This window comes from Notolepis coatsorum (assembly GCF_963971535.1).
Source record: "Notolepis coatsorum genome assembly, chromosome: 17".
Lineage (NCBI taxonomy): Eukaryota > Metazoa > Chordata > Actinopteri > Aulopiformes > Paralepididae > Notolepis > Notolepis coatsorum.
The window spans coordinates 88409067-88422485 of record NC_140181.1 but is presented as its reverse complement, the minus strand read 5'-3'; the positions used below and the strand labels follow the sequence as shown (position 1 = coordinate 88422485).

At 43.0% G+C, this 13419-nt stretch overlaps 1 protein-coding gene across 1 annotated transcript in view; it reads left to right on the top strand.

The window, feature by feature from the left end:
* The first annotated feature begins 381 nt into the window (after nt 1-381).
* The window catches only part of dhx35 (DEAH-box helicase 35), a 32003-nt gene continuing 18965 nt past the window's right edge, over nt 382-13419 (top strand). The window contains exons 1-14 of the mRNA XM_084333213.1: nt 382-433; nt 1538-1665; nt 1836-1928; nt 2360-2437; nt 4212-4316; nt 4428-4489; nt 4871-4940; nt 5075-5134; nt 5517-5629; nt 6747-6843; nt 7614-7772; nt 10657-10867; nt 12988-13112; nt 13325-13379. Of these exons, the coding sequence (XP_084189339.1) occupies nt 394-433; nt 1538-1665; nt 1836-1928; nt 2360-2437; nt 4212-4316; nt 4428-4489; nt 4871-4940; nt 5075-5134; nt 5517-5629; nt 6747-6843; nt 7614-7772; nt 10657-10867; nt 12988-13112; nt 13325-13379 (1396 nt within the window). The 5' untranslated portion in view covers nt 382-393. The remainder of the gene's footprint in view (nt 434-1537; nt 1666-1835; nt 1929-2359; nt 2438-4211; nt 4317-4427; nt 4490-4870; nt 4941-5074; nt 5135-5516; nt 5630-6746; nt 6844-7613; nt 7773-10656; nt 10868-12987; nt 13113-13324; nt 13380-13419) is intronic.

The window sequence follows — 13419 nt, the reverse complement described above, 5'->3', positions numbered from 1 at the left end:
ACCCCACCTACCCAACCTCCTACAATGTACAGTTTCTACGTCAAATGTATACTCTCTTTTCTGGACTCTTTTGTATCACAAACAGTACTGTATTTGCAAATCTGGTATGTCATAAATGTATAGATGTAGCAGTACCATCTGTATGTCATGTATGTCATATATATTATATGTTATGATGAATTGAAAATGGGGGACCCTGATGTAAACAAGACGAAAGTCTTTCTCTGGTCTGCATCCCCTTAACAATTGTATGTTTTTGAGCTGTACTGTACTGTACGGTTCTGCAATCTGTAAATAAAGTTTTCAATCAATCAATCAATCAATTCATTCATCGAAATCCCGATGTATGACGTCATCACCAAAGAAGACAAAATATGTGACGTTGAAGCAAAGATGGCGGCTCCCCTCTCCACGATGAAATTTTGGAAGCCGGGTAAGTATTGCAGTTAGATTAGATTAGATTCAATAGTTGGTATAGCACTATATGAATATGTTTCACGTCTAAAATTATATGAATGTATGTATTTGAGATGATTGGCAAGTAATTCACACAATGTTGCCGCGCTGACTCCGCTGAGCTGAGATGCGTCCTGCGTGATGTCAGCGAGTCTGCAGTGAGTTCAGCTCGGGGTGCTGAGTAGCAGCAATGCGGGCAGGTCGATTATGTTTTAAAAAGTGTATGATCTGTCAAAAGAAGAATATTCCATGACGAACGACAGCTATTTCTGCTACCTGATGTTGAAACGTGTACGTCGTTTGCTCGCCCCATAACGCTACACGATGCAGGGATTGCTTAGTTTAACCCATAGTTGCTGTCATGACGGCAACGTTTCGGTTCGAGAAATTCCAAATAATATATAGAAATAACACTGTAGCACGCAACATTGTGTTGTGTATCATTGTCATTCCACGTTTTACCAATATAACCCAAATCTGGTATGTCATAAATGTATAGATGTAGCAGTACTGTCTATCTATGTCGTGTATGTCATATAATGTTATGATGAATTGAAAATGGGGGACCCTGATGTAAACAAGACGAAAATCTTTCTCTGGTCTTCATCCCTTAACAATTGTATGTATTGAGCTGTACTGTATTGGCCACGCACGTTTCTGGTCATGTGACATGTGCGCCAATCGTGGGACGGCAAGTTTTTGGACGGTTAAGCTTAGGCACTCTTTCGAAGTTGGTTAAGGTTAGAGTTTGTCTTAGAGCATGGCGATAGAACGCCTGCCATGATTCCAAACTCTAACCTTAACCAACTGCGAAACAGTCGCCTAAGCTTAACCAGTGATAAACTAGGCTTTAGGTAGTTTGCAGGCTGTTAGACCCGGAAATAGGCACAGAACTTGCCGTCCCACGATTGGCGCACATGTCACATGACCAGAAATGTGCGTGGCCAATCAGAGCGCAAAACGGGAATGCGGAAGGACAAGCCACTTGCTTAAAGTATAGGCGTGTACTGTACCCATTCTGCAATCTGTTAATAAAGTTTTCAATCAATCAATCTCCCCCCCCCCCCCCCCCCCCCCCCAGGGTCCGAGGCCCCCGGGATCTCTGAGGAAAGGGAGCTCACCACAGAGACCACTGGCTCCCCCATCATATTCAACCCGCACACCGCGCTCTCCATCGAGAAGCAACGGCAGAAGCTTCCCGTGTTCAAGGTTTGCTCACAACTTTTGGCTAATTTGTGAAAGCTATGAATGGGACAAACTATTTGACTGAAAGTCTGGAGGCCTGTGTGTCCAGTCCACCACTGACGTGTTTCACAAACATTCACTGTATGTCGCTGGAAGACTTAATGAACTGTTGTGTGTGTGCATTATGCTTCCAGCACAGAAACAACATCCTGTATTTAGTGGAGAGTTACCAGACTGTCATCATAGTTGGAGAAACGGGGTGTGGAAAGACGACACAGATACCTCAGGTGTGTATTATTATATTATTCAGACGTTTAGACTCTGTGGAGACGTGTAATTGGGTCTAAGCCAATAAAGTGAGTGAGAATTTGAGTGTGACTTTAGCATTTTGCCTACTCAGGGTTGCCCAGAAATCCACTATTTTCAAGGTTATGCACCAAACCGGGTAGCTGCAAGTCAGGACATTGCAGCGGTGGACTGATACCCTTCATCCGGTCTCATTCCCATACTGACCTTGTAGATGCTTAGTGGCCTCTTTTTCAGCAGGGTTTAGAGCAAGTCAACCAGGGCTTAATTTATGCAGAGTACGCCTTTCTCAAACATTGATGTGGCTCTCTCTCTCCTCTCCTCTCCTCTCCTCTCCTCTCCTCTCCTCTCTGCCGCTCGCTCCTCTCGTATTGCCTTTGCACATCCCCTCTTTTTATCTTCCTCCTTTCAGTACTTGCTAGAGGCTGGCTGGGCAGCTGAGGGGAAGGTGATTGGTGTGACACAGCCTCGTCGCGTAGCTGCTATCTCGGTAAGTGTTACCCCCCCTTGAAAGTCCTGGCGTCAGGCAGCGCAGTAAATAATGAATTAAGACACCATTTCAGGCCACACTCCTAGAAGTATGCACCATCTACAGCGCATAAAGAATAAGTATTCAGGGCTTGGCAATTTAATTTTTTTTTTTTTGAAAACAAGATAATCGAGGTGAAACGATTATCATGCCGCACGCTGTGTTGCTCTCATTTAGTCTTGTGTTGTAAATGCAGCGCCCCCTTCCTTCACAGCTGTGCGCTCTCCCCCAAGCCCAAACAGTAGTTTCAGCTTGTGTCGAGAGGGAGGAGGAGAGAGCCACGGCGCCTTTCTCCAGTTATTTTGAAATGTCTTTGGTAACTTGTAGAAAATGACGAAGAAAGGCAGCCTTTGTTTGAGAAGAAAGGACAAAAACTAATTCAGTCGTCATATGACACACACACACAACACACATGCGGCATTCGCTCACACACAAACGGTCACTTTAAACAAAATGGAAAGGACACTTTAAAGGAACGAGGAAAATAAAGGTCACTTTAACTCATTGAATCGAGTCCAAGTGTCTTGAATCAGAACAGGATCAATACATATAACGTTAGGGAACGCACCATATCGTCCATAATCATCCATATAATCCATTTAGTCTTTTTCATAATATCCAATAGTTCGCTCTAGGCGATCGCCATTGTCGTCCTGCTCACAGCTTCTCACAACCTACTAGTAGTGAGTCCCTAGTTGTTTGGGGTCTGGGGCCACCCACACTAAGCTGGCCCATATGCATGTTCATAAGGTAGGCGATACTGCCACCTGGCGGGATTCAATCGTCATTGCAATTTCAAGGTCTCATATGAGTCACAAAGGTCTGCGTGAGTGTTTAGAATGGGGTTTGGCGCTCAATGGTTGGATTTGAAACCCGAGAAATCTCAGGTTTGGCGCTGATTGAATGAGTTAAGGAAAGAACTGATGTGATGTGATAGTTTAGATATAGCAAGTATAGCATAAGGATATAGAGTAAACTGTATATTGTATAGTAGTGTACATAGAACCCAGTGCCTTAAATCCGTAGCTAACATTGTATTGCACTATCTCAGGAATATCTATGTCTATTTTATCATGCCTATTTTATTACCTGTTTATTATGTCTATTTATTATTATTGCACAATAAAAGCGGGCATGGCCACCCGCATTTCACTGTATGCCCTGGTATGTATGTGACAAATAAACCTCTTGAATCTTGAATGATGTTCTCAAATCAATGAGTTATCATGTTTAATAATCGTGATTTCAATATCAATCAAAATAATCATGATTATGATTTTTGGCCATAATCGAGCAGCCCTATAAACCTGTTAGCTGTATACGTCAGACTCGGTGTGCGCATCAATGTGGCAAAAGGAACGTAATCCTGGTCAGAACAACGGGGCAGACTACAATTTGCATTTCTTAGCCATGCTAGCGATCTAAACAATCAATCCATGCCAAAGCTAGATATGTAAAAGGTGAAAGACTCACACTCACAGCCATGCTGATTTGGCTAAATGACATCCAGTCGTTTTAGTTTGAAACTACTTTTAGTCAGGGGAGTGTCATGGTTTCTCCATAGAGCCCCGTCATATTTTATTAGCGCAGCAGGCCACGCAGGTAGAGGGCAACTTAGTCACGTGACTCAGTTGGTATTGCTGATTGGCTCGAACACGGTATGTTTTTGCAAACAGCGAACAGGTCTATAAGTACGTGAATCGTGAACATTTTTGTATCCGCCCCTTTTTGACAGGTGGCCAATCGCCTGGCAGAAGAGCGGGGGGCCCTGCTGGGACACGAGGTGGGCTACACCATCCGGTTTGACGACTGTTCCGATCCTCACGCCACCAGGATCAAGGTATTAGTCGCCGGACCTTTTGGAATCTTGACCTCTTGTGTTCTTCTTCTTTAGCTTGTTCTTCTTTAGCTTGTTCTTCTTCACTCCCTAACTGTGCCCCGTCTGCATCAGTTCCTAACAGACGGCATGCTGGTGCGAGAGATGATGGCCGATCCTCTTCTGAAGAAATACAGGTGAATGATACGTGAAATGAAGAAACCAAGGCCAATATTGGACTTCTCAGTGATTTGAGACTCATTACTACTAGGGATGTCCGATATTATCGGCCTACTGATATTGGCATAAAAATGTGATATCAGAAAATATCTGTAGCGGTACATTTATTTAACCTTTATTTACCCAGGCAAGCAAGTAAGAACAAACTATTATTTTATTTATTGTCAAAGTATGCATAATGTTGTGTTAATTACACGACAAGAGATATGTAATGTTAATTACCTGAAATTAAGAGTTGGACAATATCGGTATATCGGTATCGGTAAAAAAGCCAATATCGAGCATCCCTACTCATTACCTTTGGTGACTGATGTTCTGTGTCATTGCATTGTTTCCAGTGTGCTGATGTTAGACGAAGCACACGAGAGGACCCTGTATACGGACATAGCCATTGGTTTACTAAAGAAGGTACACTTTAACTAAGAACCTTTTATCTTTTAAACTATAATCTTCTAATGCATGTGCCACAAAGTCACACATTTTCTTTGATCCTCCTTTTCCCCTCCTACCTTCCTCTTCTCCTCATTCCTCCCCTCCAATAGATTCAGAAGAAGCGACGTGACCTGAGAGTGATCGTGGCCTCTGCCACTCTGGATGCCAAGGTGATTTCAGTGCCTCATTAAGATTGACAGATATACTCGAGTAGAGACCAGAGAGAGAGGGAGAGTGACGGTCAGATAAGAGATGAGATTATGTTCCGACAGTCGAGACCCCAGGGAACAGACGTTCGCACCGTCGGACGATGGCTTCACTCGGCATTAATCCCATATCGGACATCTTCTATGAAGACTTTCTATCTGTTCACGTCTGTGACTTTAGTTTTTCTGCAGAAGCTAAGCGCCTGCACACTGTATTGAGATTTGACAGTGAGGGTGAGAAGAGCGTAACGCTACACATCGAAACGTTTTACACAGCAAAACGGCTGTCTTTACAAACGTGTACTTAATGCTTTCTCTAACCGATATCCACATTCAATGGCTGTAGAAATTTCAAGAGTTCTTCAATCTGAACGAGTCGGGAGATCCGAACAAGGACACCTGTGGGATTCTGACTGTGGAGGGACGTACCTTCCCTGTGGACGTGTTCTACACTGTCAGGTACTCCACTTAACCAAACAGTTGTCATACTGTCAGCTCTGGACATGGACTCTAGGGGTGAACGGATAACTCTTTGTTACACAGCCCCCCCCCCCCCCCCCAGATGCTTATATATATATATATATATATATATATATATATATACACACACACAGGGATACACCATGAACATTTTGGCAGATACCGATAACTAATATTAATATTAACATCTGTTATGGCTGATAACCGATATTACAGATGTCAATATGATCTGTATATATAACAAATGTCTATGATAATCAAATTCAGTACATAATATTTAATATTTTTGTACATATGTGTCATTGTCACATATTACAAGTAACGTTACCCAAACAAACTCTGCGTGGCCAAAAAAAGAAACACACACACACACACACAACGTCATCTAGACAGAGAAATAATCATTAGTTGTTCACATTGGCCCAGTTTTGTTCACCAGACCGATGCAATCAATAAAGAAATCACTATCACCAGCCGGTATATGTTTGCCGATGGTCTAGGCACAAATAATGTTTTCCCAGATAGAGTAATCGCATGAATTACTCGAGTAGTTCTTGAGTAATTGTTTAGGGAATTCTATTTTTAGAATGCATCTTAAAGAGCATGGCAGCAGCAATAACAAGCCAAGTATTGTCAGCCAAAATGGTCAGTTACCATTTGTAATGCCGTAATTACATTACCTCTGCAGCAGGTCTCTCCTATCATGGAAAGGCAAAATCTTCTAACAAAACAAACAATCTTTTAAACGAATAACAATGTTGAAATTGAGACATTTGAGACTTGCAACTGAAATTACATATTTTGTAGCCCGACATCGGTTCAAATGTGAACGGTACCCAACCCTATCCCGAATATGGTCACCGATATATCGTGCATCCCTATTCAGACATATACTGTATACATACACGTATATTCACCACAAACACGTGTTCTGACTTGGTTGATGATCCCAGATCAATGTTGTGTATAGGTGTTTAATGACTTTTTATAAAATGATAATTTTGTAACTTGAACATTGTATTTTCTAGTTCCGCTGCTCCTCTCATTAACCTCTTGAGTCTCTCCTGACCTGTGTTCTGTGTCTGTGTGTTCTCAGCCCCGTCCCAGACTACGTCAAGGCCACCGTGGAGACTGTGATGAAGATCCACGAGACGGAGGACGATGGAGACGTCTTGGCTTTCCTCACCGGCCAGGTTAGTGTTGATATGTCCTTGGACGTCATCCTCCATCCTCCATCCGTTTGTTGCACTTTGACTTGCTTGTTCATTTGACAGTAGGGATAGGGACACACTCACTCCTAAATGGTAAATGGACTGCATTCCTTTATCCGAAGCGCTTTACAACTTATTTATGCCTCACATTCACCCATTCACTCACACATTCACACACCGACGGTGGAGGCAACCGTGCCAACCTGCTCATCGGGAGCAGTTAGGGGTTAAGTGTCTTGCTCAAGGACACTTTGACACGCAGCCGGGAGGAGCCGGAATCGAACTGAGAACCTTCAGATTACCAGTCGACCGTTCTACCTCCTGTGCCACTGTCTCTTCTACAGATGTATTAGTGTCCTATATGATTATCTCCCCCGGCATTTCACTACTCTATCTGCTATTTTCTGTTAAACTACGAAATACACTTATGATGCAAGTCTAACAAAAATTCAATGTGAATCCAAGTTTCATTTAGTCCAATTTTATTAATTGCTCTATTTGTCAAAGCGTAACAGGAACACAAATGGACTGATTCTGTCACCCGTGATTGAATGTATACAATTAATGTCTTGCATGCATTACATAACGGGATGTAAGCTTCTAAAAAATAAAAAATAGTGTATATTTCTATGCCAGTGTTGCAAATCGGTGTGGTGTTTTATCGCCACATTCCTATCAATGCGTCGTCAGTTATTCTTTTTACCACTTGGCAGTCACCTCCTTCAGTCTTGTCTTGTGTTTGTCCAACGCAGGAAGAGGTGGAGAAAGTGGCAACTCTTCTCCAGGACCAGACCCGTTCTCTGTCTCGCCAAGGCATGAAGAAGCACATGAGAGTGTTGCCCATGTACGCCGGCCTGCCCTACGCCGAGCAGATGAAGGTGTTCGAGAGGTTGCCCCCTACTGTTCGGAAGGTGAACGTGCTGCAAATTTTCTTGTGTGTTTATTAGATTAGATACAAAAAATGGTTGTAATTATACAGCACAAGTACAGTACAACGAAAATATGTTTAACACTTTAATCGCCATGGGTTAAATTCATACTTTACCATCCCTCACCAGCTCTATGGAGAAGTTCCCCTTCTTTGCAGGGCTATAACTTTTTAAATTCTATTGCTAAATTGCCATTATTATGGCCCATTCAATGTCCTATATGTATTGTTCAGGGTGTAGCAACGTTAAACTTTTTCATTCACATATTCATACTAAAATATGGTCTAAAGTACAAGTGTTTTTATCGTTTTCTGCAGCTTTCTTCAGAACGTGATTTATAGCCCTAAATGCATTATATTGATGATCAAATACAGTTTGGTAGGAATCTGTGCGAGATAAAAAGTTTCAACTGGACGTGGTTCTAGAAGTTTCTATGCAGCATCTGATGATGACCGGATGGGCGGGGGATCGTTTATAATTCCGTGGGCAGCGTTAGATGATTCATCCAGAGTGGGTCATATGTTCATCAGATCAGTTAGTATAGAAGACGTTAGAAAATAACGCTGAATCTTACCGTGGCTTCCTCGCGCCGCTGGCAGATGAGCGTGGAACAGATTTTTTTCTATTATGGGATGTAGAAATGCCAGATCCATTTCCAGGTTGTATAATAGTATATACGTCCAAATAACGCTGTTTATTGAGTTAGGGCGAGCGATCTATTATCCAGTGTTTCAAGATGGAGTCGCGGGAGCTATAGCGAGTGGCCGGACCACATATGGATGAGCACTACCGGTTGGCGATCTGCCGATCGGCCACCAGATGGCACTCTTGAACCGCTAGAGAGTTGAGAGGAGATCAGCAGTGTGTCTCAGGGCTCCGGAAAGGAAATATGATTTCGATGACAGATTTTTGAAATATTGACATCAAAGACGAGTTACGGCGTCTTCGGCAGAATGAGCATAGCTCGGAATGACGTGAAAACTCGTCCGCGGCGATCATAGTGTTAACATCCGACCAGAGTGTAAATGTAACAGTAAAGTGCAATATACAATGTACAGGTGATTTAAACTGGGTACAAAATATACAAATGAATACTACTACTGGCGCAGTGGGCAAGGTGCTCGCCACTAATGCAGGAGATGCTGGGTTCGAGCCCAGCTCTTGGCATTGCTACCAGCTTGGCTGGTCGTTCATACTAACGCAATTGGCAGTGTTAGGGGTGGGAAGCTGGTGGGTGGGGATCGGATGTTGTGGACAGCGACTCCTACAGGTCGGTTGGTGCGCCTGCGCAGCAGAATTGGGAAGCGACGGGTGCGGCGTGACCCTCCCACGCAGACCCTCGCCGCTGAGAGATTGCGCTGTGCAGGTGAAAAGATGCGACGGCTGCCTCCTCGTGTACCGGAGGGGACACGTGATGCAAGGCTTCGTCCACATTGCAGCCGGCCTGTGGGAGGCATGGCCTAACAGCGTTCGAGACGGGGGAGGGTAGAATTGGACAATACGAAATTGGGATAGGAGAAAAAGTAGATAAATAAAAAAACAAATTAATACTAGTGTAGTGCTAATCAGATGTATGTACAGAGTTGTAGTATAATATGTCCAGTGATACAGGTATAAAGACAGTATGGTAGTCGTACTGGCCAGCAGCGTAACTAGTAAAAGTAGGATATGTACAGATATAGATATAGTATCTACAGATATGTAAAAGGACTATGTGCAGGTGTGGATAGATATGTGGTGAGAACAAATATATATATATATATATATGCCGGTATATACAGCATTATTGTACATATGCTATTACACAGAGCTATGCGTTTTATGCAGGTGTGTAAATAAGTATATAGAGGGGTTATATGCAGGTATATTCAGACAAATATGGATATCCTACTATTATATATGCAGTAAATATGAAAATATAAATGTGAATATCCGTTATATATATAGCACTGTTGTACACGCTATCATACAGAGTATATGGTGGGTAGACTATAGTATCAGGTGGGTAGCTATGATTATTATGATTACAGTGTAGGGCAGTTGTAGACAGTGAAAGCAGTAGGTAGGTATAAATTGAATATAGGCAACAGAGTTCAGAATGAGAAAAATAAAGACTTTGTTTGCGTTTACAGGAATTTGTGTTGACTGACACATGTGTTCATTGTATTTATGTTGAATACATCGGTAAGAATTTATTTAGGAATTTTGCAATTTATTGAGCAATTTCATATTGAATGTTCACATTCATAAGGTACATTAGTGATGGGTATTAACAGGTAAAACAGATTACTTAAGGAGTATATCTATAAAGAACTATACTGAAGTACTATAGAAGGAAGATCATAATTAATTGTGATTACAGACATTTACTTTGAAAACCTTTATTTAAACTCGAAAGGCAACTGAGGTTTCCCTCATTTACAGTCATGTCGAGTGTACATAGAAAATAAGCAAAAAACTATAAAAAAAATAAATAAAAGTCATATGAAATCACAACAAGGTGAGGCAAAAATAAGGATAACAAATAAATTAAAACATGTACAATTTGACTGATAAAGGTTGGAGATCAAGGTTTTAACCGGAGGGGAGAATCTCGAGCGTTAAGGACTGTTGGAGTTCATTCCCTGAGCTCGGAGCATCATAGCAAAATGCAGATTTACATATTAGCTTATTATATACACTTATGTCAGTAACCAGTATACATTTCAGCCATGATGGGTCAGTTTCTAATTCATACTATTGCGTTTGTTTATAAAAGCCTATAATAGCTCATATTCTACTTTAAAAACATGCTAATCCTTTATATTTGCATGGCTGAAGTGTGACCCAGTTGAGTTGACGTCTCCTCTCACCTCCTTCCTCCCAGGTGGTGGTGGCTACTAACATCGCTGAGACCTCCATCACTATTAACGGGATCATGTTTGTGATCGACTGTGCATTTGTGAAGCTGCGAGCCTACAACCCTCGCACCGCCATCGAGTCGCTGGTCGTCACTCCCATATCTAAGGCTTCGGCCTGCCAGAGGGCGGGGAGAGCGGGACGCAACCGCCCTGGGAAATGCTTCCGGCTATACACGGGTATGTTTGAACGTGGAGGAATAAAGTAGCATGTTTTATATGGTTAAACTTATTCAACTGGTCTGACATTTGACAGGAGCATAACTAAACAAGATCTACGTTTTTACATCTAACGATAGAGGAAGGAACCTTGTGAGTCTGCGGCTCGCATATCTCGAGAACCTGTCATCACGCTTGGTGGGTGTATTGCTGAGGACCAGTGTCGAATCCACTGAGATGGTGGCACTATAACAGTTAACTTTATGCATATCTCGACAACCGTTCGTCCGATTTAGGTCTGCTTCCCACTTATTTATTTATTTGTCTATCTACTTCGCAAACACACCTGTTATAGCTTACGCATTCAAAATATCATCACTTATTCCATCCCCTCAGTCCGTACTGAGCGTGGTAAGAAGGCGTTCTCCTACTCTGCCCCCTCCACCTGGAACACACTACAGCAGAGTCTGAAGCTGGCCAGCTTAGTCCACCCAGCGAGTTTTAAATTGATGTTGGGGGGTGGCTACGTGGCGTAGTGGGCAAGGCGCTCGCCACGAATGCGGAGACGCTGGGCTCGCCTGTTCGAGCCCAGCGCTCCACATTGCTTTCAGTTTAGCTGGTCGTTCATACTAATACACATGGGCCGTATTAGGGGGTGGGAAACTGATGGGTGGGGATCGGGCGTTGTGGACAGCGACTCCTACAGGTCGGTTGGTGCGCCTGCGCAGTATAATCAGGAAGTGTCGGGGGCAGCGTGAGCCTCCCACGCGTTACTCCTCGCCACTGAGAGATCGAGCTGCGCAGGTGAAAAGATGCGACTGCTGTTACCTCAAGTACCGGAGGGGACTTGTGCTATGTATGACTTAGTCCACATTGCAGCCGGCTTGTGGGAGGCAAGAAACAGCGTTCGTGACAGGGGAGGGTTGAATTGAATGATACGAAATTGGGATGGGAGAGAATATAGAAAATGGGAGAAAAAGTAGATAAAAAAAAAAGAAATTTATGTTGGGTGTCTTGGAGAGAGCTTCTATGCTCTGCTCTTGTTCTTCAGGCTGAATCTTTTCTCTGCTCCCTCTTTGGCACTTTATGTTTTGTGTTGTTGTTGTTGTTGTAATTTATTGTGTGTTGACACTGGTGAGTGTACTGTTGCTGTTTACATGTGTAACTGCGTTATGGGCTGCTGTCTGAACAGGTCACACTCGTAAATGAGACCTCGGTCTCAATGTGATTTTACCTGTTTAAATAAAGGCTAAATAAAAATAAAATAAAACTGCCGAGGACCCAAGGGAGTTCAGTGTCGAATGTGGTGCCATTTGGCCATGGTGGCGCTATAACAATTAAGTTTACATGTTCCACATGGGCACACGCTCCGAACGGGCACTGCACTAGTTTGATAACATTTTGGGAAGAAAGTCATGGATACAAGACTGTGTACCCATAATGCAATTGAATCTTTACTCGTTTCCATGGTAACTAGTACTACTACTACAGTACCTAATAAGCCTCAGCATTTGAAGGCCAGTCGTGAGCGAACGCTGCGGAGCTGTGAGGACGACGTTATGAAACCAAAAGAGTCAAAACAGACAGAATCCACTATTCGAATTATACTCTACTCATGATTACTGGACTTTTTTTTTTTTTCATGTTTGAACGTTGTATTCATAGCTACAATGAAAACAAATGAGAATAACACAATCAAAGTAGTGCTCTTGTGATTGGTCGAAGATTGCCGAGGCTTATGGTTACTGTAGTAGTTACCATCAATGCGAGTAAAGATCATGATATTAAAAAAAGAATAATTCAAAGGTTAAGTTAAAACATTTACCTTTTTATTGCTTGTAACGGTATAAGAATTAAATAATCTACCTCCTGTCAAATATTATGAATCTAAACAATATGGTTTGGCTACAATTTGGGGAAGAATCGCAGGTGGAGCCTCACTCCCCTGGTTTGAAAGGGAAATGCTGCGTCATTAAAATGTTGCCTTTGGTGGTGCATTGCTGTAATATGTCATGGCTCTCTGCCTCTCTCGCTCTCTCTCCCTCTGCCTCTCTCTCTCCCTCCCTCTGCCTCTCTCTCTCTCCTCTCCTTCATCTCCCTCTGCCTCTCCCCTCTCTCCTTCTCTCCCTCTGCCTCATCAGAGGAGGACTTTGAGAAGCTGCCCGCGTCCACAGTACCAGAGATGCAGCGCACTAACATGGCCCCCGTCATCCTGCAGCTCAAGGCCCTGGGCATCGACAACGTGTTGCGATTCAGCTTCCTCTCTGTGAGTCATTCACAATTGACCCCCACAGGGCCCCCGGAACGGAGTCTTAAAATTAATTAAGTGTTATATTGGTGCTCCCGAAGATATAATGAAATCGTAAACCTGCCGAATAAAGTGTAAACCAGGTGTATTATATTTGAATGTGAGCCTTATTAGATTCATTTGAAGAGTAGTCGTCCTTGACATCATTCTCCTTCATTCCGATTCTGCAGCCTCCTCCGGCTCAGGCCATGGTCCAGGCTTTGGAACTGCTTTATGCTCTGGGAGGTAACAGAAAACACACACACCCCCTCCTACCCCTACCCCC